Genomic DNA, 25,999 nt, shown 5'->3' on the forward strand with positions numbered 1-25,999 from the left:
TGTTTTCTATTTCTTCTTGATTCAGTCTTGGAAGGTTTTACATTTCTAAGAATTTTTCCATTTCTTCCAGGTTGTCCATTTTATTGGCGTATAGTTGCTTGTAGTAGTCTCTTAGGATGCTTTGTATTTCTGTGATGTCTGTTGTAACTTCTCCTTTTTCATTTCTAATTTTATTAAGTCCTCTCCCTCTTTTTCTTGATGAGTCTGGCTAATGGTTTATCAATTTTGTTTGTCTTCTCAAAGAACCAGGCTTTAGTTTTATTGATCTTTGCTATTGTTTTCTTTGTTTCTGTTTCATTTATTTCTGCTCTGATCTTTAAGATTTCTTTCCTTCTGTTAACTTTAGGTTTTGTTTGTTCTTCTTTCTCTAGTTCCTTTAGGTGTAGGGTTAGATTGTTTACTTGAGATTTTTCTTGTTTCTTGAGGTAGGCTTGTATAGCTATAAACTTCCCTCTTAGAACTGCTGTTGCTTCACCCCGTAAGTTTTGGATCATCGTGTTTTCATTGTCATTTGTCTCTAGGTATTTTTTGATTTCCTCTTTGATTTCTTTAGTGATCTCTTGGTTATTTAGTAACATACAGATTAGCCTCCATGTGCTTGTGTGTTTTATGCTTCTTTCCCTGTAATTGATTTCTAATCTCATAGCATTGTGGTCAGAAAAGATGCTTCATATATTTTCAATTTTCTTAATTTACTGAGGCTTGATTTGTGACCCAAGATGTGATCTATCCTGGAGATTGTTCTGTGTGCACTTGAGAAGAAAGTGTAATCTGCTGGTTTTGGCTGGAATGTCCTATAAATATCAATTAAATCTATCTGGTCTATTGTGTCATTTAAAGCTTCTATTTCCTTATTTATTTTCATTTTGGATGATCTCTCCATTGGTGTAAGTGAGGTGTTAACATCCCCCACTATTATTGTGTTACTGTCGATTTCTTCTTTCATAGCTGTTAGCAGTTGCCTTATGTATTGTGGTGCTCCTATGTTGGATGCATATATAGTTATAATTGTTATATCTTCTTCTTGCATTGATCCCTTGATCATTATGTAGTGTCCTTCCTTGTCTCTTGTAACATTCTTTATTTTAAAGTCTATTTTATCTGATATAAGTATTACTACTCCAGCTTTCTTTTGATTTCCATTTGTATGGAATATCTTTCTCCATCCCCTCACTTTCAGTCTGTATGTGTCCCTAGGTCTGAAGTGGGTCTTTTGTAGACAGCATATATATGGGTCTTGTTTTTGTTTCCATTCAGCAAGCCTGTGTCTTTTGACTGGAGCTTTTAATCCATTCACGTTTAAGGTCATTATCGTTATGTATGTTTCTATGACCATTTTCTTAATTGTTTTGTGTTTGTTTTTGTAGGTCCTTTTCTTCTCTTGTGTTTCCCACTTAGAGAAGTTCCTTTAGCATTTGTTGTAGAGCTGGTTTGGTGGTGCTGAATTCTCTTAGCTTTTGCTTGTCTGTAAAGCTTTTGATTTCTCCATCGAATCTGAATGAGATCCTTGCCAGGTAGAGTAATCTTGGTTGTAGCTTCTTCTCTTTTATCACTTTAAGTCTATCATGCTACTCCCTTGTGGCTTGTAGAGTTCCTACTGAGAAAACAGCTGTTAACCTTATGGGAGTTCCCTTGTATGTTATTTGCCGTTTTTCCCTTGCTGCTTTCAATAATTGTTCTTTGTCTTTAATTTTCGCCAATTTGATTACTATGTGTCATGGCATGTTTCTTCTTTGGTTTTTCCTGTATGGGCATCGCTCTGCTTCCTGGACTTTGGTGGCTATTTCCTTTCCCATGTTAGGGAAGTTTTTGACTATAATCTCTTCAAAGATTTTCTTGGGTCCTTTCTCTCTCTCTCTTCTTCTTCTGGGACCCATATAATATGAATGTTGTTGTGTTTAATGTCCCAGAAGTCTCCTAGGCTGTCTTCATTTCTTTTCATTCTTTTTTCTTTAGTCTGTTCTGCAGCACTGAATTTCACCATTCTGTCTTCCAGGTCACTTATCCATTCTTCTGCCTCAGTTATCTGCTATTGATTCTTTCTAGTGTAGTTTTCATTTCAGTTATTGTATTGTTCATCTCTGTTTCTTTGTTCTTTAATTCTTCTAGGTCTTTGTTAAACATTTCTTGCATCTTCTTGATCTTTGCCTCCATTCTTTTTCCATGGTCCTGGATCATCTTCACTATCATTATTCTGAATTCTTTTTCTGGAAGGTTGCCTATCTCCACTTCATTTAGCTGTTTTTCTGTGGTTTTTTCTTGTTCCTTCATCTGGTACATAGCCCTCTGCCTTTTCATCTTGTCTATCTTTCTGTGAATATGGTTTTTGTTCCACAGGCTGCAGGATTGTAGTTCTTCTTTCTTCTGCTGTCTGCCCTCTCATGGATGAGGCTATCTAAGAGGCTTGTGCAAGTTTACTGATGGGAGGGACTGGTCGTGGGTAGAGCTGACTCTTGCTCTGGTGGGCAGAGCTCAGTAAAACTTTAATCCACTTGACTACTGATGGGTGGGGCTGTGTTCCCTCCCTGTTGGTTGTTTGGTTTGTGGCAACCCTACACTGGAGCCTACCTGGGCTCTTTGTTGGGGCTAATGACAGACTGGAAGGGTTCACGCTAAGGAGTACTTCCCAGAACTTCTGCTGCCAGTGTCCTTGTCCCCATGGTGAGCCACAGCCACCCCCGCCTCTGCAGGATACCCTCCAACATTAGCAGGTAGGTCTGGTTCAGTCTCCCCTGGGGTCACTGCTCCTTCCCCTGGTTCCCGATGTGCACACCACCTTGTGTGTGCCCTCCAGGAGTGGAGTCTCTGTTTCCTCCAGTCCTGTTGAAGTCCTGCAATCAAATCCCACTAGCTTTCAGAGTCTGATTCTCTAGGAATTCCCCCTCCCATTGCTGGACCCCCAGGTTTGGAAACCTGATGTGGGGCTCAGAACCTTCACTCCAGTGGGTGGACTTCTGTGGTATAAGTGTTCTCCAGTCTGTGAGTCACCCACCCAGCAGTTACGGGATTTGATTTTACTGTGATTGTGCCCCACCTACCGTCTCATTTTGGATTCTCCTTTGTCCTCGGATGTGGGGTATCCTTTTTGGTGAGTTCCAGTGTCTTCCTGCCAATGATTGTCCAGCAGCTAGTTGTGATTCTGGTGTTCTCACAAGAGTGAGTCGAAGTGAGTTGATTTTTGAATGTTAGTATTGAGTCAACCACTTACTTAACATTGCTACCAGTATTTCTATCTGTTCTTTTGCCACAAGATTATTAAGAATATCAAATACCTAAATCAGATCACTGAAATTAGTTAATAAGTCAAAAGCAAGTAGGATTTTGAGCCTACCAATCAGGGGATCAGCTACTGGCAACCTAATTTTTATGCCATAAATATCAGTTAATTGTTCTTTTAAGGATGAGTGTTGGAAGATTTGACCTCATGAAAACAGTGTTATTGGTAGAAAAGAGCTCTGGGAGGAGCACTTCCGTGTGCTGTGGGACTGGGTGACTCTATTCCTCTCACTTTTTTTTGATTCCTTTAGCACCAGTACATTGGAGGGTTTGGGGTTTTTAATTTTGCTAGATTTGAGTGACTGTGTGTGTGTGTTTACAGTTAAGTTTAAAAGGAGCTTCACAAAAGAAGATAATGTTTTTAGTTTTAGTTTTTCCAATGACAAGCATTATAAAGGCATAATATAAAAATTTAACTGAGCGAAAGCATTGGCTGGGCCCTGAAATAAAATAAAATCATTTGGTTCTTCTTCTTCCTCTGCTGCTGCTGCTTCTCCTTCTGTTTTATAATTTAGCTTTACTGTAGGGATACAACATAGAGGCAGCAATGAATGGAGAGTAAACTTGCGAATAAAAGCAGCTCAAACACAGGATCTCAAATGAGCCCCTGATACACTTTAGACTGAAGTCACTTCAAAGCTACTCTCTTGGGCCTGAAGCACTGACCATTTTTCTAAGAGAAGATTTCTCCCTATGATTTAGATTGCAGATTGACAAACTATGGCAGATGGACCAGATCTGGTCTGTTGCCTGTTTTTGTAGCACCTGTGAGCTAAGAACATTTTTATATTTTTAAATGATTGAAAAAAAAGAGAAATACTATTTTGTGATAAGTGAAAATGTTATGAAAATCAAATTTGGTGTTTATAAATAAAACTTTTATTGGAACAAAGCCATTCATTTACATGTTGTCTGTGGCTCTTTCATGCTAAAATGGCAAAGTTGAGTGGTTGTAAAAGAGCCTTATGGGCTGCAAAGCCTGAAATATTTATTATCTGTCCCTTTACAGAAGAAGTTTGCAGACGCCTGCTTCAGCAATCAGTAATAACCTAGGCCTTGTAACTCTTATACATCTGCGCTTAGTGGGTCTTCAAGAATGAAGTACTAGAGGATGCACTCTCAAAAAGCTGTATAAATGGATGGCAAATACCTATAAATACAATTCTTTTTAGGTTTTGTATTTTTGATGCTCAACTTCTTTTTCATAATATTGTTTCAATAAAACTATCTCTATGAAAATGTGGACAAAAAAATTGTCTCTTAGCTATTTCAATTAAATTTCTCTTAGCAAATTTCAATTACAGTGTTATCAACTGTAGTCACCATGTTTTATATTGGATCCTCAGACCTTATTCATCTTATAGCTGAAATTTTGTACCCTTTTACCAGCTTCTCCCTCTTTCTCCCGCCCCAGGCAAACATTTGTCTACTATCCGTATCTATGAGTTTGACTCTTTTTTTAAAGATCTACCTATAAGTGATACCATGCAGTATTTGTCTTTGTCTGACTTATCTCACTTAGCATAATGCCCTTAAGGTCCATCCATGTTGTGGCATATGACAGGATTTTCTTCTTTCTCACGGCTGAATAATGTCCCATTGTGTGTAAACATATCAGATCTTCTTTATCCATTCATTCATTGATGGAGATTTAAGTTGTTTCTATATCTTGGTTATTGTAAATAACTCTGCAGTCAACATGGAATGCAGATATCTCTTTGAGATACTGATTATATTTCCTTTGGATATAAACTCAGTAGTGGGACTACTGGATCATATTGTAGGTCTGTTTTTAATTTTTTGAGAAACCTCCATACTGTTTTCCATAGTGACTGCACCAACTTACATTCCCACCAACAGTGCATGAACATTCCCTTTTCCCCATATCCTTGCCACCACTTGTTATTTCTTTTCTTTCTGATGATAAGCCCTTCTAACAGGTGTAAGGTATTGTCTGATTGTGGTTTTGATATGCATTTCCTGATGATTAGTGTTGTTGAGCATCTTCTCATGTACCTTTGGCCACATGTATGTCTTCTTGGGAAAAATATCTATTCAGATCCTCTGCCTATTTTTTATTAGATTTTTTTCCATTGAGTTATATGAGTTATTTTTAATATATATGTTGGATATTAACCCCTATCAGATATATAATTTGCAATTTTTTCAATCCATAGGTTTTCTTTTTATTTTGTTGATGGTTTCCTTTGCTATGCAGAAGCTTTTTTGTTTGATGTAGTCCTACTTGCTATTTTTGCAAGTTGTCTTTGCTTTTGGTGTCAAATCTAAAAAATAATTATAAGACCAGTGTTAAGGAGGTGACCCACTATGTTTTTTTTTAATTTTTTTTAAATTTTATTTATTTTTTGGCTGCATTGGGTCTTCATTGTGGTGTGTGGGCTTTCTCTAGTTGCAGCGAGCAGGGGCTACTCATCATTGCTGTGCACAGGCTTCTCATTGCAGTGGCTTCTCTTGTTGTGGAGCACAGGCTCTAGGCATGTGGGCTTCAGTAGTTGCAGCATGCGGGCTCAGTATTGTGGCTTGTGGGCTCCAGAGTGCAGGCTCCATAGTTGTGGCACACAGTCTTATTTGTTCCACGGCATGTGGAATCTTCCCAGACAAGGGATTGAACCTGTGTCTCCTGCATTGGCAAGCAGATTCTTAACCACTGTGCCACCAGAGAAGTCCCCCCACTATGTTTATTTCTTGGAGTTTTATGGCTTCAGGTCTTACATTCAAGTCTTTAATCCATTTTGAGTATGATATTAATTTTTTTGTATAATATAAGATAGTAGTCCAGTTTCATTCTTTTGCATGTGGCTGTCCAGTTTTCCCAACACTGTTTATTGATGAGACTGTCCTTTCCTCATTGTATATGCCTGGCTCCTTTGTTGTAAATGAATTGACCATATATGAGTGAGTTTCTTTCTGGGCTCTCTATCCTGTTCCATTAATCTATGTGTCTGTTTTTATGCCAGTACCATGCTGTTTTGATTACTATAGCTTCATAATATAATTTGAAATCAGGAAATGAGATGCCTTCAGCTTTGGTCTTCTTTCTCAAGATTGCTTTGGCTATTTGGGGTCTTTTGTGGTTCTGCACAAGTTTTAGCGTTGTTTGTTCTATATTTGTGAAAAATGCCATTGGAATTTCAATAGGGGTTACATTGAACCTATAGATAGCTTTGGTAGAATGGACATTTTAACAATGTTAATTCTTCCAATCCATGGGCACAGAATATATTTCTATTTTTTTCCTTAGGTTTCTTTCATCATTGTCTCATTGTTTTCAATATAAAGTTTTTCACCTCCTTAGTTAAATATATTGCTAGGTATTTTATTCTTCTTGATGCAATTGTAAATGGGATTTTCTTAAAAATTATTTTTCTGATAGTTCATTATTAGTGTTTAGAAATGCAGCAGAGTTTTGTATAACGATTTTGTATCTTGCAACTTCACTGAATTCATTTATTAGTTCTAACACTTTTTTTCTTAAGGTTTTTGGATGTTCTGTATATAATATAATGTCCTCTGAAAATGAAGACAGTTTTACTTCTTACTTTCTGATTTGGATGATTTTATTTATTTTTCTTACTTAATTGCTGTGGCTAGGACTTTCATTACTATGTTGAATAAAAGTGATGAGAATGGAAAACCTTGTCTTGTTCCTGATTTTAGATGAAAAGCTTTCAGCTTTTCACCATTCAGTATGATGTTAGCTGTAATATATGGTCTTGTCATATATGTCAGCTTGTCATATATGGCCTTTATTATATTGAGATATGTTCCTTCTATGCCTAATTTTTTGGGAGTTCTTATCATGAATGGATGTTGAATTTTGTGTCAAATGCTTTTCCTGCATCTATTCAGATGATCACATGATTTTTATCCTTCATTTTGTTAATGTAGAATATAACATTGATTGATGTGTGGATGTTGAACCACACTTGATCATAGTGCATAATCTTCTTAATGTATTATTGAATTTGGTTTGCTAATGGTTTGTTGAGGATTTTTGCATCTATATTCATCAGGGATGTTGGCCTGTAATGTTCTTTTCTTCTAGTGTCCTTATCTGCTTTTCGTATCAAGGTAATGCTGGCCTTGTAAAATGAGTTTGGAAGTGTTCCCTCCTCTGGTTTATTTCCTTTTAATTTTTATTCTATATATTGGATTTTTTTCATAAATGGGATATTTTATATATAATTTTTACTTGCCTTTTTTCTTTTTTACTTAATATATGTCTTTATGTATAGACACAGTTTCCATGAATACACTGAATTCTACTTTATGGATGAATTTATAATTTATTTAATAATTCTTTAATTGTGGGAATTTCAGTTTTAGAATAAATAATGCTACATTATATGTCTTTTATACAAATATTTGTCTACATATAGTCCTAGAAATATACTAACTGCGTTAAGGTATATTTTTAAGTTTGGGAGAATGCTTACCATATGTATATGGTAAAAACAAAGTTACTTTACAGATAGGCTTTAAAAATGAGAGCATACTTCAATAAGTGTTACTGGGAAAAGAGGACAGCTACATGTAAAAGAATGAAATTAGAACACTCCCTAACACCATACACAACAATAAACACAAAATGGATTAAAAACCTAAAAGTAAGGCCAGACACTATCAAACTCGTAGAGGAAAACATAGGCAGAACACTCTATGACATAAATCACAGCAAGATCCTTTTTGACCCACCTCCTAGAAAAATGAAAATAAAACCAAAACCTAATGAAACTTAAAAGCTTTTGCACAGCAAAGGAAACCATAAACAAGATGAAAAGACACCCTCAGAATGGGAGAAAATATCTGCAAATGAAGCAACTGACAAAGGATTAACCTCCAAACTTTATAAGCAGTTCATGCAGCTCAATATCAAAAAAACAAGCAACCCAATCCAGAAATGGGCAGAAGATCTAAATAGACATTTCTCCAAAGAAGATATACAGACTGCCAACAAACACATGACAGAATGCTCAACATCATTAATCATTAGAGAAATGCAAATCAAAACTACAATGAGATATCATCTCACACCAGTCAGAATGGCCATCATCAAAAAATCTACAAACAATAAATGCTGGAGAGGGTGTGGAGAAAAGGGCACCCTCTTGCACTGTTGGTGGGAATGTAAATTGATACAGCCACTGTGGAGAAGAGTATGGAGGTTCCTTAAGAAACTAAAAATAGAACTACCATATGACCCAGCAATCCCACTGCTGGGCATATACCCTGAGAAAACCATAATTCAAAAACAGTCATGTACCAAAATGTTCATTGCAGCTCTATTTACAATAGGCAGGACATGAAAGCAACCTAAGTGCCCATCATCAGATGAATGGATAAAAAAGATGTGGCACATATATACAATGGAATATTACTCAGCCTTAAAAGGAAATGAAATTGAGATATTTGTATGAGGTGGATGGACCTAGAGTCTGTCATACAGAGTGAAGTAAGTAAGAAAGAGAAAAACAAATACTGTATGCTAACACATATATATGGAATCTAAAAAGAAAAACCAAAAAAAGGTCATGAAGAACCTAGGGGCAAGATGGGAATAAAGACACAGACCTACTAAAGAATGGACTTGAGGATACGGGGAGGGGGATCTGTAAGCTGTGACAAAGTGAGAGAGTGGCATGGACACATATACACTACCAAACGTCAAATAGATAGCTAGTGGGAAGCAGCCGCATAGCACAGGGAGATCAGCTTGGTGTTTTCTGACCACCTAGAGGGGTGGGATAGGGAGTGTGGGAGGGAGGGAGATGCAAGAAGGGAGAGATATGGGGATATATGTATATGTATAACTGATTCACTTTGTTATAAAGCAGAAACTAACACACCATTGTAAAGGAATTATACTCCAATAAAGACGTTTAAAAAAAAGAGCATATTTATTTCATGTTTGCCACACTTAATATATTTTAATGATTGCCAATTTGCTGTTAATTTAATAGTTGCCAATTATTTTAATGGTCACCAATTTTAATAATTGCCAGTACTTGAAACATATTATTTTATTTTTCACCTATTTCACTACTAGTGATGTTGAAAATCTTACACACATTTATTATTCTGTGAATTGTTTGTTTATGTCCTTTGTCTAAATTTTTAGTAATGAGACATCAGTATTTTTATTTTAAAAATTTATTTCCATATTAACTATTTTTTTACATTTCTTACAGGTGTCATAACCAATTTGCATTGAAATTTTTTTGTGTGTGGTATTTTTGACATAGTGGAGTTTTAAACGGTTATGTAGTCATTGTATTGACTTCTCCCTTTGTGATTTCTGTCCATCTGTTTTAGTTTTGTAATTCTTTTTTGCTTTGAAATTTCTTTCCAATGTAAGAATCAGCCAAGAATTCCCCTATATATTCATTGTGCTTTAAATGATTTCATTATTTACATTTAACATATCTGTGTAGAATTTATTTTGGTGTGAGGTTAATAGCAAACTTGATTTTTTTCCCCATGTACTTTGCCAATTTTTCTAGCAACTTTTGTGGATAAACCCACATTCCTCAGTGGTTTATGATGCTTTCTTTGTAATATATAAAAAAATAAAATAAGTTTGCCAAGATCTTTTTCAGGTCTTACTTTTGTGTTCTACTGAACTGCCTGCTAATTCTCTTTTTTTTTTGAGATCACACTTTTTTAATTTAACACTTTGTAATAACTCATAAAACAAGTTACCACCCCACCCCTACCCACTGGTCTCTTTTCACAACATTTCCTTTGGCTGTTTTTTTGGGGAGGAGGTGGTGAGAAGGGCAATAAGTAGTAGGATTAATCCCATTCCTCAGTTAAGGCAATAAAAAAATTATCAGAAAAGTAACTTTTTTAAATTGTAACTTGAGAGTATATGTTCAGTTTATTCATCTAACAGCTCTATTGACTTCTCTGAAAATACATTTAAAAAAATGAAAATAAAATACAGTTCTGTTTCCAATTTCTGAATAGTTCCACATGCCTGAGGATAGTTTTCTTCTTTTGCAAGTTTTAGCATTTTGGATTTTATTCTATGATGATATAGATTGATTAATGGATTGTGTTTTAGGAATAAAAAATATTCCTCAGTGAGTGTTTGATGGGTGTTATGAAATATCTTGGTCTTTTATTGTTGTTGTTGTTGTTTAATTTTTATTTCATAATCATAAACTTAACTCTGCAGTCCAGCAAGACTTGGAGGGGGACAAGGAAAATATGGAACCCAAAGAAGTGCCATGAGAACACAGAGATTATAAGAGGATGCATGCAGACAGGGATGATGGGTGCTCTCCTGAGCTGCAGAAGGAATGGTGTGGTGGTTAAGATAAAATGCAAGTCAAATTTATTAGAGTTGTCCACAGTGGGCAAGAGTGATGTTTTCTCTGGTCTTGCCATTCCTAGCCCCATAACATTCCATAGCTTCCACAATATTCATGCCCTCTTTCACCTTGCCAGGGACCACATGCTTGCCACTCTGTCTTGGCAGTGCAGATGAAAAACTTGGAACCATTAATGTTGGGTACAGCATTGCTATGGATAAGATACCGGGGTCCCTATGCTTCAGGATAATATTGTCATCATCAAATTTCTCCCTTAGATGAACTTGCTACCAGTGCTATAATGGCATGTGAAGTTACCACCCTGGAACATGAACCCTGGAATAATTCTTTGAAAGCAGGAGACCTTATAACAAATTCCTTCTCACCAGTGCTCAGAACAAAAGTTTTCTGCTTGTCCTTGAGAATTTGTTTGGAAACAACTTAAAGGAGACGTGGCCCAAGAGCTTGCTGGCAGTGGCCATGTCAAAGAGCGTGGTGGGGGTGACCATGGCTGGGCAGCACCATGAAGCTCCAGGAGGGTGGCCCTGGTATCTGTAAAGCTATCTTGTTCTTATACTTATGCAATTTTTCTAAAGTCAAAATAGATTAGATTAGTTATAAAAGCTATTTCTAAAACATGCTTGCATTTTATGTACAATATTAGATTCGTTCATTCCTGCAACAAAGTTTTAGAACATCTTCATCTTGAGCCAGGTACTACTGTTGTGGGTGCTGGAGATGTAGCAGGGAGCAAGAGTGATGTAATTCCAGTGGGGAAGACAAATATTACATAAGCAAATACATAAAAACATATAATGAAGTATAGAGATCAGTGCTCTGAAGAGAAGCAAAGCAAGGACAGAGGATAGCAGAGGTGAGGGTGACACTCTAGTGTAAGGTGATCAGGAAAGGCCTCTGGGGGGATTAGATGGTGCTTGCAGAGACTTGAAAGAAGTGAGGGAGTAAGTTATACAAGCTGGTGGATTCATCAAGGAGATCAGTGTATCCAGAGGGAAGTGAGTGAGTCAGAGAGAAGTGGGAGGTGAGGTCAAATGAAAGAGCTGGATTCTATGAATATGAGAAGCCACTGGAAGATTCTGAGCAGGAGAGTGACATGATTTGGTGTCGTTTCAGTAGTATCTCTTTGGCTGCCAAAACAATAAGTGAATGGTGGTGCCATTCACTAAAAACACTGGGAGGACAGCAGATTTTGGAGCGGTGGGAATTAAGAATTCTGTTTGATCATAGTACATTGGAAGTGCCTATTAGTCACTTGAGAGGAGGTGTAATTGGATGATGCATGAATCTGGGGTGCAAGTCCAAGTATTGGGGGAATATATGTTGGTTTAATGCCCTGGGGCTGGGTCAGATCACTCAGGGTATGTATTAGTTTCCTAGGACTTCTATAACAAATAACCATGAACTTCGTGGCTATAAACAACAGAAATTGTTGTTGCTCATAGTTCTGGAGGTTAGAAGTACAAAATCTAGCAGGGCTTTGGCCCCTCTTGGGGCTCTAAGGGAAAATCCGTTCTTTGTTTTTTCCAGATTCTTCTACCTGTGAAGTGCTCCTTGACTTGTAGCTGCATCACTCCAGTCTCTGCCTACAAGGCCACATTGCTTCCTCCTCTTCTATCTGTGGGATATCTCTGACTCTTTCTTGTAAGGACACTTGTCACTGGATTAAGGGTTCATCTGGGTAATCCAAGATAAACCCCTCTCAAAATCCTTAATCACATCTTTGGCAATATAAGGTAATATTCACTCTTTTGTAAAATAAAGTAAAATCCACAGTTTCCAGGGATTAGAAAGCAGACAAGTCTTTTTGGGGACCACCTTTCAGCCTGGTACAAGCAATGACTGTGGATTGAAAAGCAAAGTGGCCCTAAGACTGAGCTCCAGGGCACTGCAGTATTCAGAGGTCAGAAAGAGAACACAGAGGCAGTAAAGAAAACTGAAGGGGGTCAGTGAGGTATAGGAGGAGAAAGAGAGTCACAGTGTGGTGTCTGATGAAGAAGTGCTTCAGTGAGAAGGAGATGATTCACTGTGTGGTGAACAGCTGAGTGGTGTAGAAAATAAGGGCCCAGCCTTGATTGTTAGACTTGGTCGCTGGTTGAACTTGCCAAAACTGTATTCAGAGAGTGGCATACTTGATTCCATGTGGTCCCCAATCCTGAATCCAGCTTCCACTGAAATATTATAATCCTGTTTTAGCTGTAGGATCCATGGTTGGCCAAGCACTTCAATGTAAGAAGTTATTTTGTGATTCCTTTTTCTCCTTTTTTTCTATTTCAAGTTCTGTGTGTAAGTATGTTGTGTCAATAACCTTGTTTCTTCAAACTGGTTTATGCTCATGGTAGAAATTTTGGAAATTACAGTAAGAACACATTAAAGTGAATTATTTAATTTTAAATTTTAAGTGCAGCCACTTTTTTTTTTCCCTAGGACTTTTTTTGTTTATCACTCATTTTTTTGATTGGGCTCTGAGGCTTTTGTACAGACATCAATGAATTAAGTGTGATATGATTGCCCAGCAACAGGTAAAGGACAGTGTTGCTAACAATATATTACCCTATCTATGACTCTGGGTTGAGTTTTGGGTTTCAGGGTGCCAGTGTGATTGGCTGGGAAGGTGCCCAGTTGTTGAAGAGGATATCTTCCGAAGTAGAGGGAGGCTATGCTGGTGATGGGAAGGGAAATAGATCCAATCTGTTTGTGAAATATGAAAACATGTTTTCAAGAGCCAGTGTTCTCAATTTGTCCCTGCCTCCGTGACACATTCATATGGAAAAATCCTTAACCAGATGTTAAAATGAAGGAAGTGGTAAAAATTCTTTAAATTTCAGGAAGCTAATAATGGAATCAGGGAGATATCAATATTTTATTAATTTCTTGCATCTTTATAATGTCTGCATTAAATTTGTGAAAGATCAAACTAAGGGAGAACAGTTCTGAGAATAAGTTTAAAGTAAAAATTATCAAATTCCTCTCAGTCAAAAGCAGGTAAATTGAGACTGAGAGGAGGAATACAAGGATGGCATTGAGGGTGCTGTAGTGTGGCTCTTTGAGTGGATTCAAGGATAAGATCCTCCCAAGATCTCCTCTAGATCCCCAGTTTAGCACCATAAGATAGTGATAATAGACTCTGACCAGATGCTTCTTTCTTTGATTTAAGCTGCTATCTCCAAAGAAAGGGCCCACTGAGCTTATTTACTTACTAATCAGGATTTTCTCTTGAAGATTTGGCAAAGCCATTTCCATTTTCTATTATTTCAAATTATCTAAGTTTTATGTGTAAGTCAATGGAAATTGGAAAATGTAGACCTCTTAAAAATGCCAAATTATATGTAGACATTCAAAACCAATTATTAGTGGGTGGAAAATGCTGTTCTGGTATATTAGGCCAATAGTTTTAGGGAGCTGAGTAAAAACAAGGAGGAATACATTTTAACTTCATGATTCTGAAACTCAGGATCTGAACTGCTAACATAAATTGAGATCAGTACTCTTATCCTACTTTTGACTCCATACATTTTGCTTTGCCAAAAGTCCAGATGACAACAAAGGTCTTGAAAGTGGAAATAAGGAAACTTGTTTTATATAAGCCACATTATTTGTTAATATGTGCTATTACAGGCTGAGAATGAATTTTTAGAATTTAAACGTCATTGTATTTATCTTCCAATCAAGCCAAAGTTATTGAGAATACCATATGGTTTTAGAAGATATATTTGGTGTCTTTGGGAACGTGAGGCTACTAAATAATTAACAGCTGACAGAATGGAGTAGACCAAATGTACTTGGAATTTAGCTCTTTGTAGTGAGGAAGTTTGTGGATTTCCTGGTTCAGCCCATCTGATAAGAAGAGTAACTCACAAACATGTTAGCTGGTTGCACAGGATGAATAATTTTGCCCATGAATATGCGATAGATGAGAGTGAAGATAAATTTTAAAGACTGTGTCATCAGCTGAAAAAAATTAAAGAGGGAAATAATATTGCCAGTTGTTAAGCATTTCATCAGGTGCAGGGGTTCTCAACGTCAGTGCTATTGATATTTGGGGTCAGATAATTCTTTGTTGTGGAGTCTGTTCTCTGCATGGTTTAGCAGCATCTCTGGCTTCAACTCACTAGATGCCAGTAGCACCCTTTCCCCAGTGTGACAAGCAAAACTGTCTCCAAACAGTGCCAAATGTCTTCATGGGGGCAAACTTGCCCCTGATTGAGATAGGCTACACAGATAACCCCCAAAGTCAAATTCTAGTTATATGTTCAAGATATAGTAGAACGAAGGGGCGGGCTTCTTGAGAACTTGTGCTTGTTGAACATGTTATTGGGATGGGGTTTCATTTGGGCAGCATAATAATTAAGGTTTAGCTTCTGCATATACATTGTATTGATGAAAAGTAGATATTTTTTCAATCTAGGTTTAATTGAGAACAGTAGGTATTGTAGGTGATTGATTGTCTTCTATTTCACCTCCCTCCAAAAAGCCTGACAGAAATATGTAGGACTGCCAAAATGAAATCTGTAGTAGGATAACACTGGGGAGGCTTCTCAGGGTATGACTTTCCACTTACTTAAATTTCACTACATAGAGAGGCCACTGGTGACTTACATAATCTTATATGTGTGTCTTCCTATAGAGATGAAGTGGCACTTGTGGTAGAGACTGTATTCACCAAATGCCTATGAGATCCTTGACTTTTCCCAGTCTCCTTCTGAGTTAGGTTGGGGCCATGTAACTAGCTCTGGCCAGTGAAATGTAAGCTGAACCTAACTTCTGGGCTGAGGAAGCTAAAAACCAGAGTGCCTCTTCCACTCTCTCCTTCTCCCCTATCGTAGTGGCTTTGGGGGCCTATGAACCAAACAAGAGCTGCTCCTTTCTTTCATTGTCTCTGTACTCATTTTATGGAACGTCTGTTAGCTGGACATTGAACTCTCTGAATTGATCTGCTTAATTCTTTTATTTTCAGTGGCCATCACTCTTTATTTTTCTACTGTTTGGAACTCAGTTGGAATTTGGCCATGGGGAATAGAAGGTTCAGCTAAGACTCAAGAGCACAGGCATCACTGTCAATTGCCTTTTTTCATGTTAATGATATTCTGGTGAGAAAGCCACATGCATATGAGGTAAACAGTTACTTGGAATGATGTTACACCTGATCTAGCAACTTCTTCCCTGAAGGAAGGTCAGGGGATTTCGGGAGTGTTTTTTCAGTAAATAAAGGATGAAATGACGAAATGACAAGTGGTGACACAGGAGGCAGGATAGCATGATCATTAGGAGTGTGTAGTCTGCTGTTCAACTGCCTGGATTTGAATCGTAGTTTTGACCCTTTTTAGCTATGTGATCTTTGGCAAGTTACTTTAGCTCCCTGAGCCTGACTTTTCTCATCTGTAAAATGGAATTCATTATAGGTTATAAGTATGTAATATATGTTTAGCAATTAGAACAGTACCTGTTCTGTAGCATATAGTTCTTTTACTTTTTTTTCTTTCTCCTTCCTCCTCTACCTCCTCTTCTTTCTCCTCCTTCTCCTTCTTCTTCTTCTTTTGGTCGATCTTCCCTTAAGGTGCTTCTTTTATTGTAAGTTCTATTTAGATGTTTGCTGTTACTATTAATTAGGTTGCAAATCAAAAGAATTATACCAAGCCTATGAGCTCAAGAATATGTTGAGTTTTATAAATAGCCTGTTGTATTTCTCACTATATACTCCCATAGTTAGTGTAAATCAGTTAAGTGTTTTCATAATTCCACTTGCTTCGTCTTTCCTACCAGGCATATGACAACCGCTAACATAAATGGTATTTATGGTCAAAGAGAAAGGTGCCCTTTCCACTGTGCAGTTACAGCTCCATGTAAGTGCACCTGTTGGCAAGCAGAGCACTGGCTGGATTTCACCCCCATGCAGCCGCTGGGCAGGGCGCCTCTGTGTAGTGTTCAGTCTGCATGACTGTTGGGACTCTGATGGGAGCATTACCCCTGGAAGGAAATCTGGCTTGGGAAGTTCAAATCTCATGCTCCAGGGTGAATTCTGTCAGTTGGGTTGGATTACTAGTAATTGTGCCTGATTTCCTTGTCCTTCCCTTGTTGCTCTGAAAAGGTGAGGGCGAGCATTGAGCCCATCACCTGAAGGGCTTGGGTATGAGTGGGAATCCACAGGTATGTTATCAAGTGGTTAGTATATGGATTTAAATCCTTGAGATTGGATGAAATCACTTAGGTGTAGTGAGTGGAATAAGAAGGCAAATGGACCAAGGAACTCACACTTTCAGAGATCATGTGAAAGTATAGGAATAGAAAAGGAGACTGAAAAGGAGACCTCACAAAGGGAGGAGGACAGTGAGGGTGAGTTGTCACAGAAGGTAAGAGAAGAGAAAGAGAAAACCAAAGCCTACACTTTGTGAATAGCTATGCGGGCTACTTGGCTGTGCACATCAGGATAGTGATTCATGATCCATTGAAAGGTGATGCTAGCATTTCTCTTTCCTCACTGATCAACCTCCTGTCTCACAGGTAAAAGCCTCTGATGCAGATGCAGGACTCTATGGCTTTGTTGAATATTCTCTTTATGCTGGATTCCAAAGCTATGAAGCACCTCAAGCATTCCAGATAGACCCACATGATGGGCAAATCTGTGTTTCTCAAGATATCGACAGGGAAAGGGATCCAGCCACCTACGATCTCTTGGTGAAAGCTAAGGATGGGGTAAGTCTTTATGTATGAAATTTTAAACATACTCAAAAGTGAACCACTGTGTGTATATTAGAGAATACCAAGGATTATCAATCAACAACTGGCCAATCTTGTTTCATAAATCACTACCTCTTTCCTTTGCTGGAGTGTTTGGAAGCAAATACCAGACATTATATCATTTCATCTGCAAATAATTCAATAATATCTCTAACAGATAATGACTTTTTTTTTAAAACACAACTATAGTAAATTAACAGTAATTCTGTAATAATATCTAATATCCATTCCATTTAAAATTTACTGGATTACCTAAAAATGTCTTGAAATAGTTGGCATGTTTAAATCAAGATCCAAATAAGTCCACGAATGGATTTGATTGCTGTATTCCTTAAATTTCAATCTGTAACAGTTAGTCCCCCACTCATCCCCCTTACCTTTTCTCCTACAATATTTATTTTTGGAAAAAAATCAGATCAATTGTCTTGTAAGTTTTCCATATTCTAAATGTGGCTGATTACATCCTTAGGATTCACTTAATGTGTTCTTTTATTGTAGTTCCTATAAACTGGCATTTTGAGCCAGAGACTGATTAGTTTTGGCTTTATATAGGTGGTGCTCTGTGCTTCTTATTACATCAGCAGACACATAACATTATTTCATTAAGGGTTGCAGTAGGGTGATTTTTGAATTCTGTCTTTCCTTTTGCATTTATTATCTGAAATACTTCAATTAAGAAGAATGTTCTCAAGGGCTTCCCTGGTGGCGCTGTGGTTGAGAGTCCGCCTGCCGATGCAGGGGACACAGGTTTGTGCCCTGGTCTGGGAAGATCCCACATGCCGTGGAGTGGCTGGGCCCGTGAGCCATGGCCGCTGAGCCTGTGCGTCCGGAGCCTGTGCTCTCCAACGGGAGAGGCCACAACAGTGAGAGGCCCGTGTACCGCAAAAAAAAAAAAAAAAAAAGAAGAATGTTCTCTCATCAACTATTTGATTACACTGAAATATAATTCGTACAGGAAAGGCAGTATAATGCTTGATTCTTTCACTTTATCAGTTTTTATAATAATGAGTTGGTGCGTTTACCATCTCCAAACATTACTGATGATTTTTTTCCTAGTTTGGTTATAAATTCTTGTATTTTTTGTATATTTGTTATGTTTTGTACGTTACTGACCTTATCTTTTCTGATGTTCATATTAATTGAACCATCTTGGATCAGTGGGGGCACCTTCAATTTGGCTTTTATGTCTTTTTTGAGTAAACTTTTAAACTAACGTATAAAGTACATGCAGAAGATTGCACAAATCATAAGTGTACAGCTCAATGGATTTTTGAAGAATGAAAACATACATAGAAGCAGATGAAGAAACATTACCAGTACCCTGGAAACCCCTCTCTCAGCCCCTTACTGTGACCATCCTTCCCACCCTTTAAGGATAATCATTATTGACTTCTAATACCAAATATTATTTGCCTATTTTTAAGCTTTCAGTGAATGGATTCATACAGTATGTGTTTTTATTGTTTCTTTTACAGGGCATTATTTGTGAGCATCATTCTTGCTGTTGCGTGTAGCAATAGTTCATTCATTCTCATTGGTTTATATTATTCTTTTATGTGAATTTACAATAATTTTTAATCTGTTTTGTAATTGATGGAATCCATTTTAGGCTATGACAAATAGTATTTCTATTAACTGTGTTATACATGTAATTTATTGAAAAAATATAAGCATTTATATTGGGTATATATTTGGGAATGGAATTGCTATGTCATAAGAAAATCAAACAATTTTCAAAATAATTGTACCAGTTTATACTCCCACCAATTTCAGTTGTTGTACATCCTCCCCAACATTTGGTGTTTAATGTTTTTTTACTTATAGCAGTTCTGTACCTGCGAAGTAGCGTATCACATTAGAGTTTTACTTTGCATTTCTTTGATGACTGATGAATTGAGCACTTTTTCATATATTTATTGGCTATTTGTATAACTTGTTTTGTGAAGTGTCTAATTCTTTACCCATTTTCTATTGTACTATTGGCTTCTCTTTGTTATTGATTTGTATGAATTCTTTACACTTTTGGAATGGAAGCCCTTTGTTGGATATATTTATGCATCTATCTTGTCCAGTTCTGTGGCTTACCTTTTCACTCCCTTAGTGGAGTCTTTTGAGGAACAGAAATTCTTAATTCTAATTAAACTCAGTTTATCCATTTGTTTCCCTTTACATCTAATACTGTTTCTGTCCTTTTAAGAAGTATTTGTTTACCTTGGGGACATGAAGGTATTCTCTTGTTTTTTTCTTCCAAAAATTTTATTGCTTTACTTTTTACACTTATTATTTCAATCTAGTGGGAGGAACATTTATTTTTTCACAATATGGATATTCAGTTGACTCAGCACCATTTACTGAAATGATCACTCTTCCCTCACTGAGCTGTAGTGTCACCTTTGTCATGAATCACTTGACTGTATATGTGTGTGTCTATTTCTGGACACCCTATTTCTGACCTCTTTGTCTACCTTTGTACTAACTCCATATTCTCTTAATTACTTTAGCTTTATAATAGGTCATGATATCATGTATTTGTTTAGTTTTGTCCTTCATTTTCAAGATTGCCTTGGTTGTTCCTGACCATTTACATTTCCAAGTACATTTTAGAAACAGCTTATTCAACTTTTATTACATTACAGCAAAGGCAGTCTTCTTTATGCACTGTTCTACACATTTTTTTCACTTAGTCTATTTTGGAGACTTTCCTTATTTCTTTTCTTATCTGCCTACTACTTACTTGTGTAGATTGGTACTGCTAACACCTTTCTGGTCTAATCTTTCTCTTTTGAAATTAGTGGGAGAATTTACCTAAGACACGAATTGATGGGAAAAGATGAATCTAAATATATTTATTACAAGTAATCACATAGAGACAAACATGAAAATAAAGTCATTTAACTCAATAAAATTACCATGATGTATTTGCTTAGATTTAACAACCCCTCTCTATGTGGTTTCAGGAATTTTTGCTTCAATGTAAGAAAAGAAGTAGGAAACAAAAGCAAGAGTAAACAGAGGAGTTTAGGTTAATTCAAGTCTATATGATTATTTAAAACTCAATATATGCATACACAAACATTTATCCAAGGCTTCAGAAATATATTCTTAATAGACTTTGAGACAATTTTAAAAGGAGTCCATAACCAGTTTAAATCCAATACTGCAGTAGTTGAACATCTGTTTCTAATTAGTTGGTTTTTTTGGATGATTTTATAAAAGTGTATGTAGAAATTATCTTAATAGAAATAAGATTACTTTATGCCAGAAATTTTTTACTGCCAAAAAGTAGTGCATTAATTAGGAGCATTGGCAGTGGAATGAAAAATCAACCTACATATTTAATTTAAACCTCCTTGCTTATTTCTTTCTGTTTCCATATTGAACCTACTCTACACACTTACTCTATGAAGAATACCTTCTTTCCCTCTCAGCTCTCCAGTCTCTATTGCAAATTCAAGTTCATCTTTAATCACACCATCCCTCCATAAAGCTTTCCAAGATTGAACAAAGGAGATGCTTTTCTTTCTCCAGTTAAAAGGTATTTTATTTTCAGGATAACTGAGAAAGTGTTTATAGACAGTGTAGCAGCTTTTGCTAGTTTTTAGAAATCAAAGAAGAGACAATCTTCAGGTCGATGATTGCTATGGTCTGAATGTTTGTGTACCCCTCAGATTCATATGTTGAAATCCTAAAGCCCAAGGTGGTAATATTAGGAGGTGAGGCCTTTGGAAGGTGGTTAGGTCATGAAGGTGGAGCCCTCAGGAATGGAATGAGTGCCCTTAGGAAAGAAGTCCCAGAGATCTCCTTAACCTCTTCTGCTGTCTGAGGACACAGCAAGAAGTTGTGGCCTTCACCAGAACCCAGCCATACTGACACCCTGATCACATACTTCTAGCCACCAGAACTGTAAGAAACAAATTTCTGTTGTTTATAAGCCATCCCGCTATGGTATTTTGTTATAGACGATGATGTGCGTGAATATTCTGTACAGTGTTTATATGTTTAGAATATTCTTCTGTAAAAACTCCTTGTTTTGTAGATGGAAAACACTCAACAAAGTACAACATATTCCAGTTTTGTTAGAATAGAAACATCCTTCCTGTGGGTACTTCATATTCAAGGTCTCATCCTCCTGTTGAGGTGATATCTTAGGCCCAGCTCCTTTAGACATGGGAACTGGTCTGCACCCTTCCTGGTTTTAATATAGATTTTATTATTATTCAGATATGAGTAAGGAGACAACTGCCATTGAAAAAACAGTTTGTTATACTCACAGATCCCAAGAGGAGGAGCATGCCACATTCTGGGAGGGAGTGTACATGGTGTGTGCACAACGGGAAGCACTGGGTTTGTCAGGAGGCAGAGGGGGAGAGGGAAACTCTGGGTAGGGGCCTTTATTGTGGTTTCCAAGGGAAGGAATGGGAGAGGCAGAATAAGCAAGCTTAAGACTGGCTAGATAGAATAATTTCAGTGGCCTGGGGCACAAAGCCTGTCTCTATTTATCTGGTACCTGGCTGTGGGGTGATTAGGGCAGATGAATAGTGGCCCAGAGTGTGAAAGCCAGTAAAGGAGGTGGTTGGGAGTGTTGGTTTACATTGGAAAAGCATTCTCGCCTGACCCCCTGGCAGTCCCTCCAGGACAAGCAAGGCCCCAGATGTCAAAGCATCAGGATACAGAAAAGGAAGATGCAGCCAATGCGCTGCCCTGGTGCAGAGTCTTTCCAGAGAGGATGGCAAAGGGCTGACCTGAACCCTGGTACGCATCAGACTACACAAAAGAAAATCTTTGCAGCCACCTTGTTTCACTCCAATTTCTTGGAAATAACACTCAGTCGTATTCAGGGAATTCACTACTCAGTTTAACTTCTGGTCCAGAGTAGCATCTTAAATCATCAAAGCAAGTTTGGGTCATGGTATGGGCTACTCTCAGCACTTTCTTCTCCTTTGTGTCAGGCCCCGGCGTCCCAAGAAAACTTCACTCAGTACTGCTCAGTCCTGGGTAGAGTCCACATACTGTTGGTCAGGCGCCACCAATGTGCACCTACCTCCTCTTCACCCTCCTCCCCACTTTCCTCTTTGGTCATCATCTTCCTCATCTTTCTCTCTTCCTTCTGAGTCTTTTAACTCATCTCCATCATTCTCCAAGTTTACCTCCTGCAGATGCTCTTTGTTTTTGGATCCATCTCACCAAAGTCTTCCATTCTTCCATCTTGTAGAAATCAAGGCAGTACAAGTCATTGGGGATGAACTGGCAGTCACCTGCTTCAAACAAGCCCCATAAACGTAGAGCAGCCTGTGCTTTTGGACCAATATGATTTTGGAATGAGGACCTGGCTCCATCAGAGGCCACTGGCTTTGTCTGAACCCTCTTCCTCCTTCCTGTTGCCTGTGGTGGAGGGCTCTTGTTCAATGGTGATCATGGTCCCATCTTCAACATCCGCCACTTTAACCCCCTCCAGGGGCTCCTGGATGCCGGCTTTCCCACATCCCCGCTTGTTATCACCTTTGGGTTTCACTTTTTTTTAGTCTCACTTACGTTTTCTCTTCTCTGACCCAGGTGTCATAGAAGTACAGTTAATCAAAATCATTGCCCTTCAGGCTCTCTTCCAATTCCTCGTCACAGACACCCCCAAGGAACAGTGTCTGATGATTCAGAACCACACCTGCCTAAACGCCAGCTCTTGGAGTGAGCTCTATTCCCCAAGGGGTACTCTGAGTCCACACCCATTTTCCTTTTCTTCCTTCCTCAGACTTTAGTTGGAGTTTATTTAAATGTAGGGTGTGTTTGTCCGCCTTTGTTGAACTTTTCCAGTAGCCTCCACAGATGAATATGGTCCTCTGGGGAGTGACGGATCTTTGGCAGCCCAGCCTGGGGGTGGCCCCATCCCTCATCGTGACAGCTTACTCCATGTGAATGTGCCCAGATTAAAGGCATACATGTCATTGTCCTGGATGTAATCCCTTGTACTGTTGTGGAAACCACCAAGAAGAATTAGCTGTGTTTTCCAGGCTACCACCTGATACCTGCTTTGACCTAAAGGACCTCCTGATGATTTGATTTGCTCCCAGGTCTTGGGTGCCAAATTCAGGACCCAAAGGTTTGTGTAGTGATAGGATCAATTCATCTTTCTCAGAATGAGCAGAGAATGACACATTCAACATCGGTGAGTGGGGGATCACAGTGTTTCTATTGTCTGAGTCTTTTTTAGCATCTAGCATTTAGAAATGGGCTATCAGAGCCTCAGGGTCTCCTCCTTCCCCAGCACTTGGACAACTTCTTCTCCATGCTGGTGGCTGTCTTCTCCTTCTTGCCCATCATGAAGGTTCCCAGTGGCGGGGGCTCCAGAAGGGAGCTGCACACTCAGTCAGCCTGGAGGCAGGTTCTCTTGGGGGCAGACCTGGTGATGCATTTTTAAAGATAAATTTTAGAAGAGTCTTTCCCCGCCCCCAAACCATAGGGTTTTAACAGCTTCCTAATCTTCACCTTGTTCGGACCTGAAACTACCTCCAGTGTCCCTAGTGTTTGCGTCAGAATGTATAAGAGCAAGCAACTTGTGTGCGTGTGTGTGTGTTATCCAGTGTGAAGGGTTTATTCTGTTATCAGCGTAATCTTTGTAAATTTCTTCTGTGATGAACTGTGCATTTCTACAGGGTGAAGTCTTCATCTGTCATCATTACTCTATGCAATATTTACTCACAGCACATGTTCCTAATCAAAAAGGTTGGTAAAGATGAAGATATCAAGGTTGATAACGACTTGGTAGGCTGTCTCCTAGAAGCAATCCAGCTCCAATTTGAAAAAATTAATGAACTCAGGCAAGATATTTTAGGTCCAAGATGTTGGATTCTAGGCCATAATGAATTTAATTAAAACGATGAACTGCATCTTGACAAAGGCCTTTAACTGTACAAAATTACCTTGACAATCTATGGTTTTTCCTCTGATCCTTTCTGTTTCTAATATATGTCCTGAAAGCTCTTTGGAAGAAAATTGCTGAGAACCCATTTGCTGCTGGTTGCTAAGAGATATTTATCTATCAATAGAAGAATTCTTATTAAAATACCTAGATGTTCTGGGCTTCTTCTCTATTTATCCTTGTGATGACTGTCAATATTTTTTTAAACTCAATCATTTCTATTCTACCTGTATTACTTCTGAAATAGACTATTTTTGCTACTGCAATTGCTGCTATTTACCTCATACATAGAAGTCATGAGGATGCTATAAAATTACATGATGAAAATAAATAATTGGATTACACTGCAAGTCAAGTGATTTTTCACAATAATTGAATTATTCCATGCTTATATCTAACTCCTATTTCCTTTTACTATTCATTTTCTGCAAATGAATGTTTCTTTTTTGGTGTGTGTGTTTATTAACATTCTATCTCTATTTTTTGTGACATCCTGAACTCTGTAGCTGAAATATGTGTTTGAGATAAAGCTATTTCAACTCTTATCTCACCACTCCAGGCTTAGGGGAGGGTTGTTTCAGACTAGTAACGTAGAAAGTAGATTGACACCATTATATATATTCATGATAAATGTTGACTATTGAAGTTATGCTGCAGAGTTTGTGTATAATGCAAATAAATCTCTGGAAGCAAACTTGCTAAGTAAAAGGGCAGACTAATTTTTTCCTTTCCCCCCAGCTTTATTGAGGTGTAATTAAAATTGTATAAATAGGTGTAGAGCATGTTGTTTTGATTATATGTACACATAGTGAAATGATTATCACAATTAAGATAATTAACGTATCCATCATCAAACATAGTGAGTGGTGAGAACACTTAAGATCTACTCTCAGCAAAATTCAAGTATACAGTAGAGTATTATTAACTATAATCATCATGCTGTACATTAGGTCTCCGGAACTTATTTACTCTACATAACTGAAACTTAGGGCATGCTCATTTTAATTTTAATAGATTATGTTATCTCATTTTCCAAAAAGAATTCAAGAGCTTATTCTTATATTTCATTGATCACAACCCTGCTACCCCAGTTTCAGGAATAAACCATTGCCCAGTTGCCCACATTTTCTAGCTAAATTGTCTTAACCATATCTCAAAATGCTTGTCTGCCATTCTTTAATACACTACCAGGATTAATTCCCAGATGTCTTAAATGTCACTTTGCCTCATTCTTACCTCTAGAAGTTTAAGCCTCCCAGCCATCCATCATCTGTATTCTCATCCCCATCCTGCTCTGTTCATCCTTTAATTTGGACCAATCTCCTACCCACCCTCCCATACTCTTCTACCACACCCTCTGGAACTCCTGGTCCATCATGTAGCACATTCTCTTGCACACTCAGCCTGGTGTCTGACTGCTTCTTCATCTTCTTGCCCTGATCAAAACAGGCTTCCCCTGAGGATACCGATTCCTCTTTGCTCTCTCGTGCAGCAGTCCATATTCCACTAATCACAAGCTGGGAGCGAGGTGCTGAGGTGGGTGCCCTCCTGTTGCCCACTGCAGCATCCAAATCATTTTTACTCCTTTCTCCAGGACCAACTCCTTTTGAAGTTCATATTGTCAGACTACACCATGGACAATCTTTGTTGCTGCTGTCATATTCTAAACCTTGTTGTCACCAAGGACCTTTACATCTTACTCAGTCTTCCTCTCCATTAC

At 37.9% G+C, this 25,999-nt stretch overlaps 1 protein-coding gene and 1 pseudogene across 2 annotated transcripts in view; one reads left to right on the forward strand and one right to left on the reverse strand.

Moving 5' to 3' along the window:
* The window catches only part of DCHS2 (dachsous cadherin-related 2), a gene marked incomplete at both ends in the record, with an annotated part of 285,989 nt that overhangs the window by 121,452 nt on the left and 138,538 nt on the right, over positions 1-25,999 (forward strand). Inside the window, one exon of the mRNA XM_079920434.1 lies at positions 17,130-17,321. Within this exon, the coding sequence (XP_079776560.1) occupies positions 17,130-17,321 (192 nt within the window). The remainder of the gene's footprint in view (positions 1-17,129; positions 17,322-25,999) is intronic.
* LOC307186188 (peptidyl-prolyl cis-trans isomerase A-like) lies at positions 10,637-10,941 on the reverse strand (annotated as a pseudogene). The gene has a single exon. The product of its transcript is annotated as a peptidyl-prolyl cis-trans isomerase A-like (transcript).

This window comes from Stenella coeruleoalba, assembly GCF_951394435.1.
Source record: "Stenella coeruleoalba genome assembly, chromosome: 4".
NCBI classification, from domain to species: domain Eukaryota; kingdom Metazoa; phylum Chordata; class Mammalia; order Artiodactyla; family Delphinidae; genus Stenella; species Stenella coeruleoalba.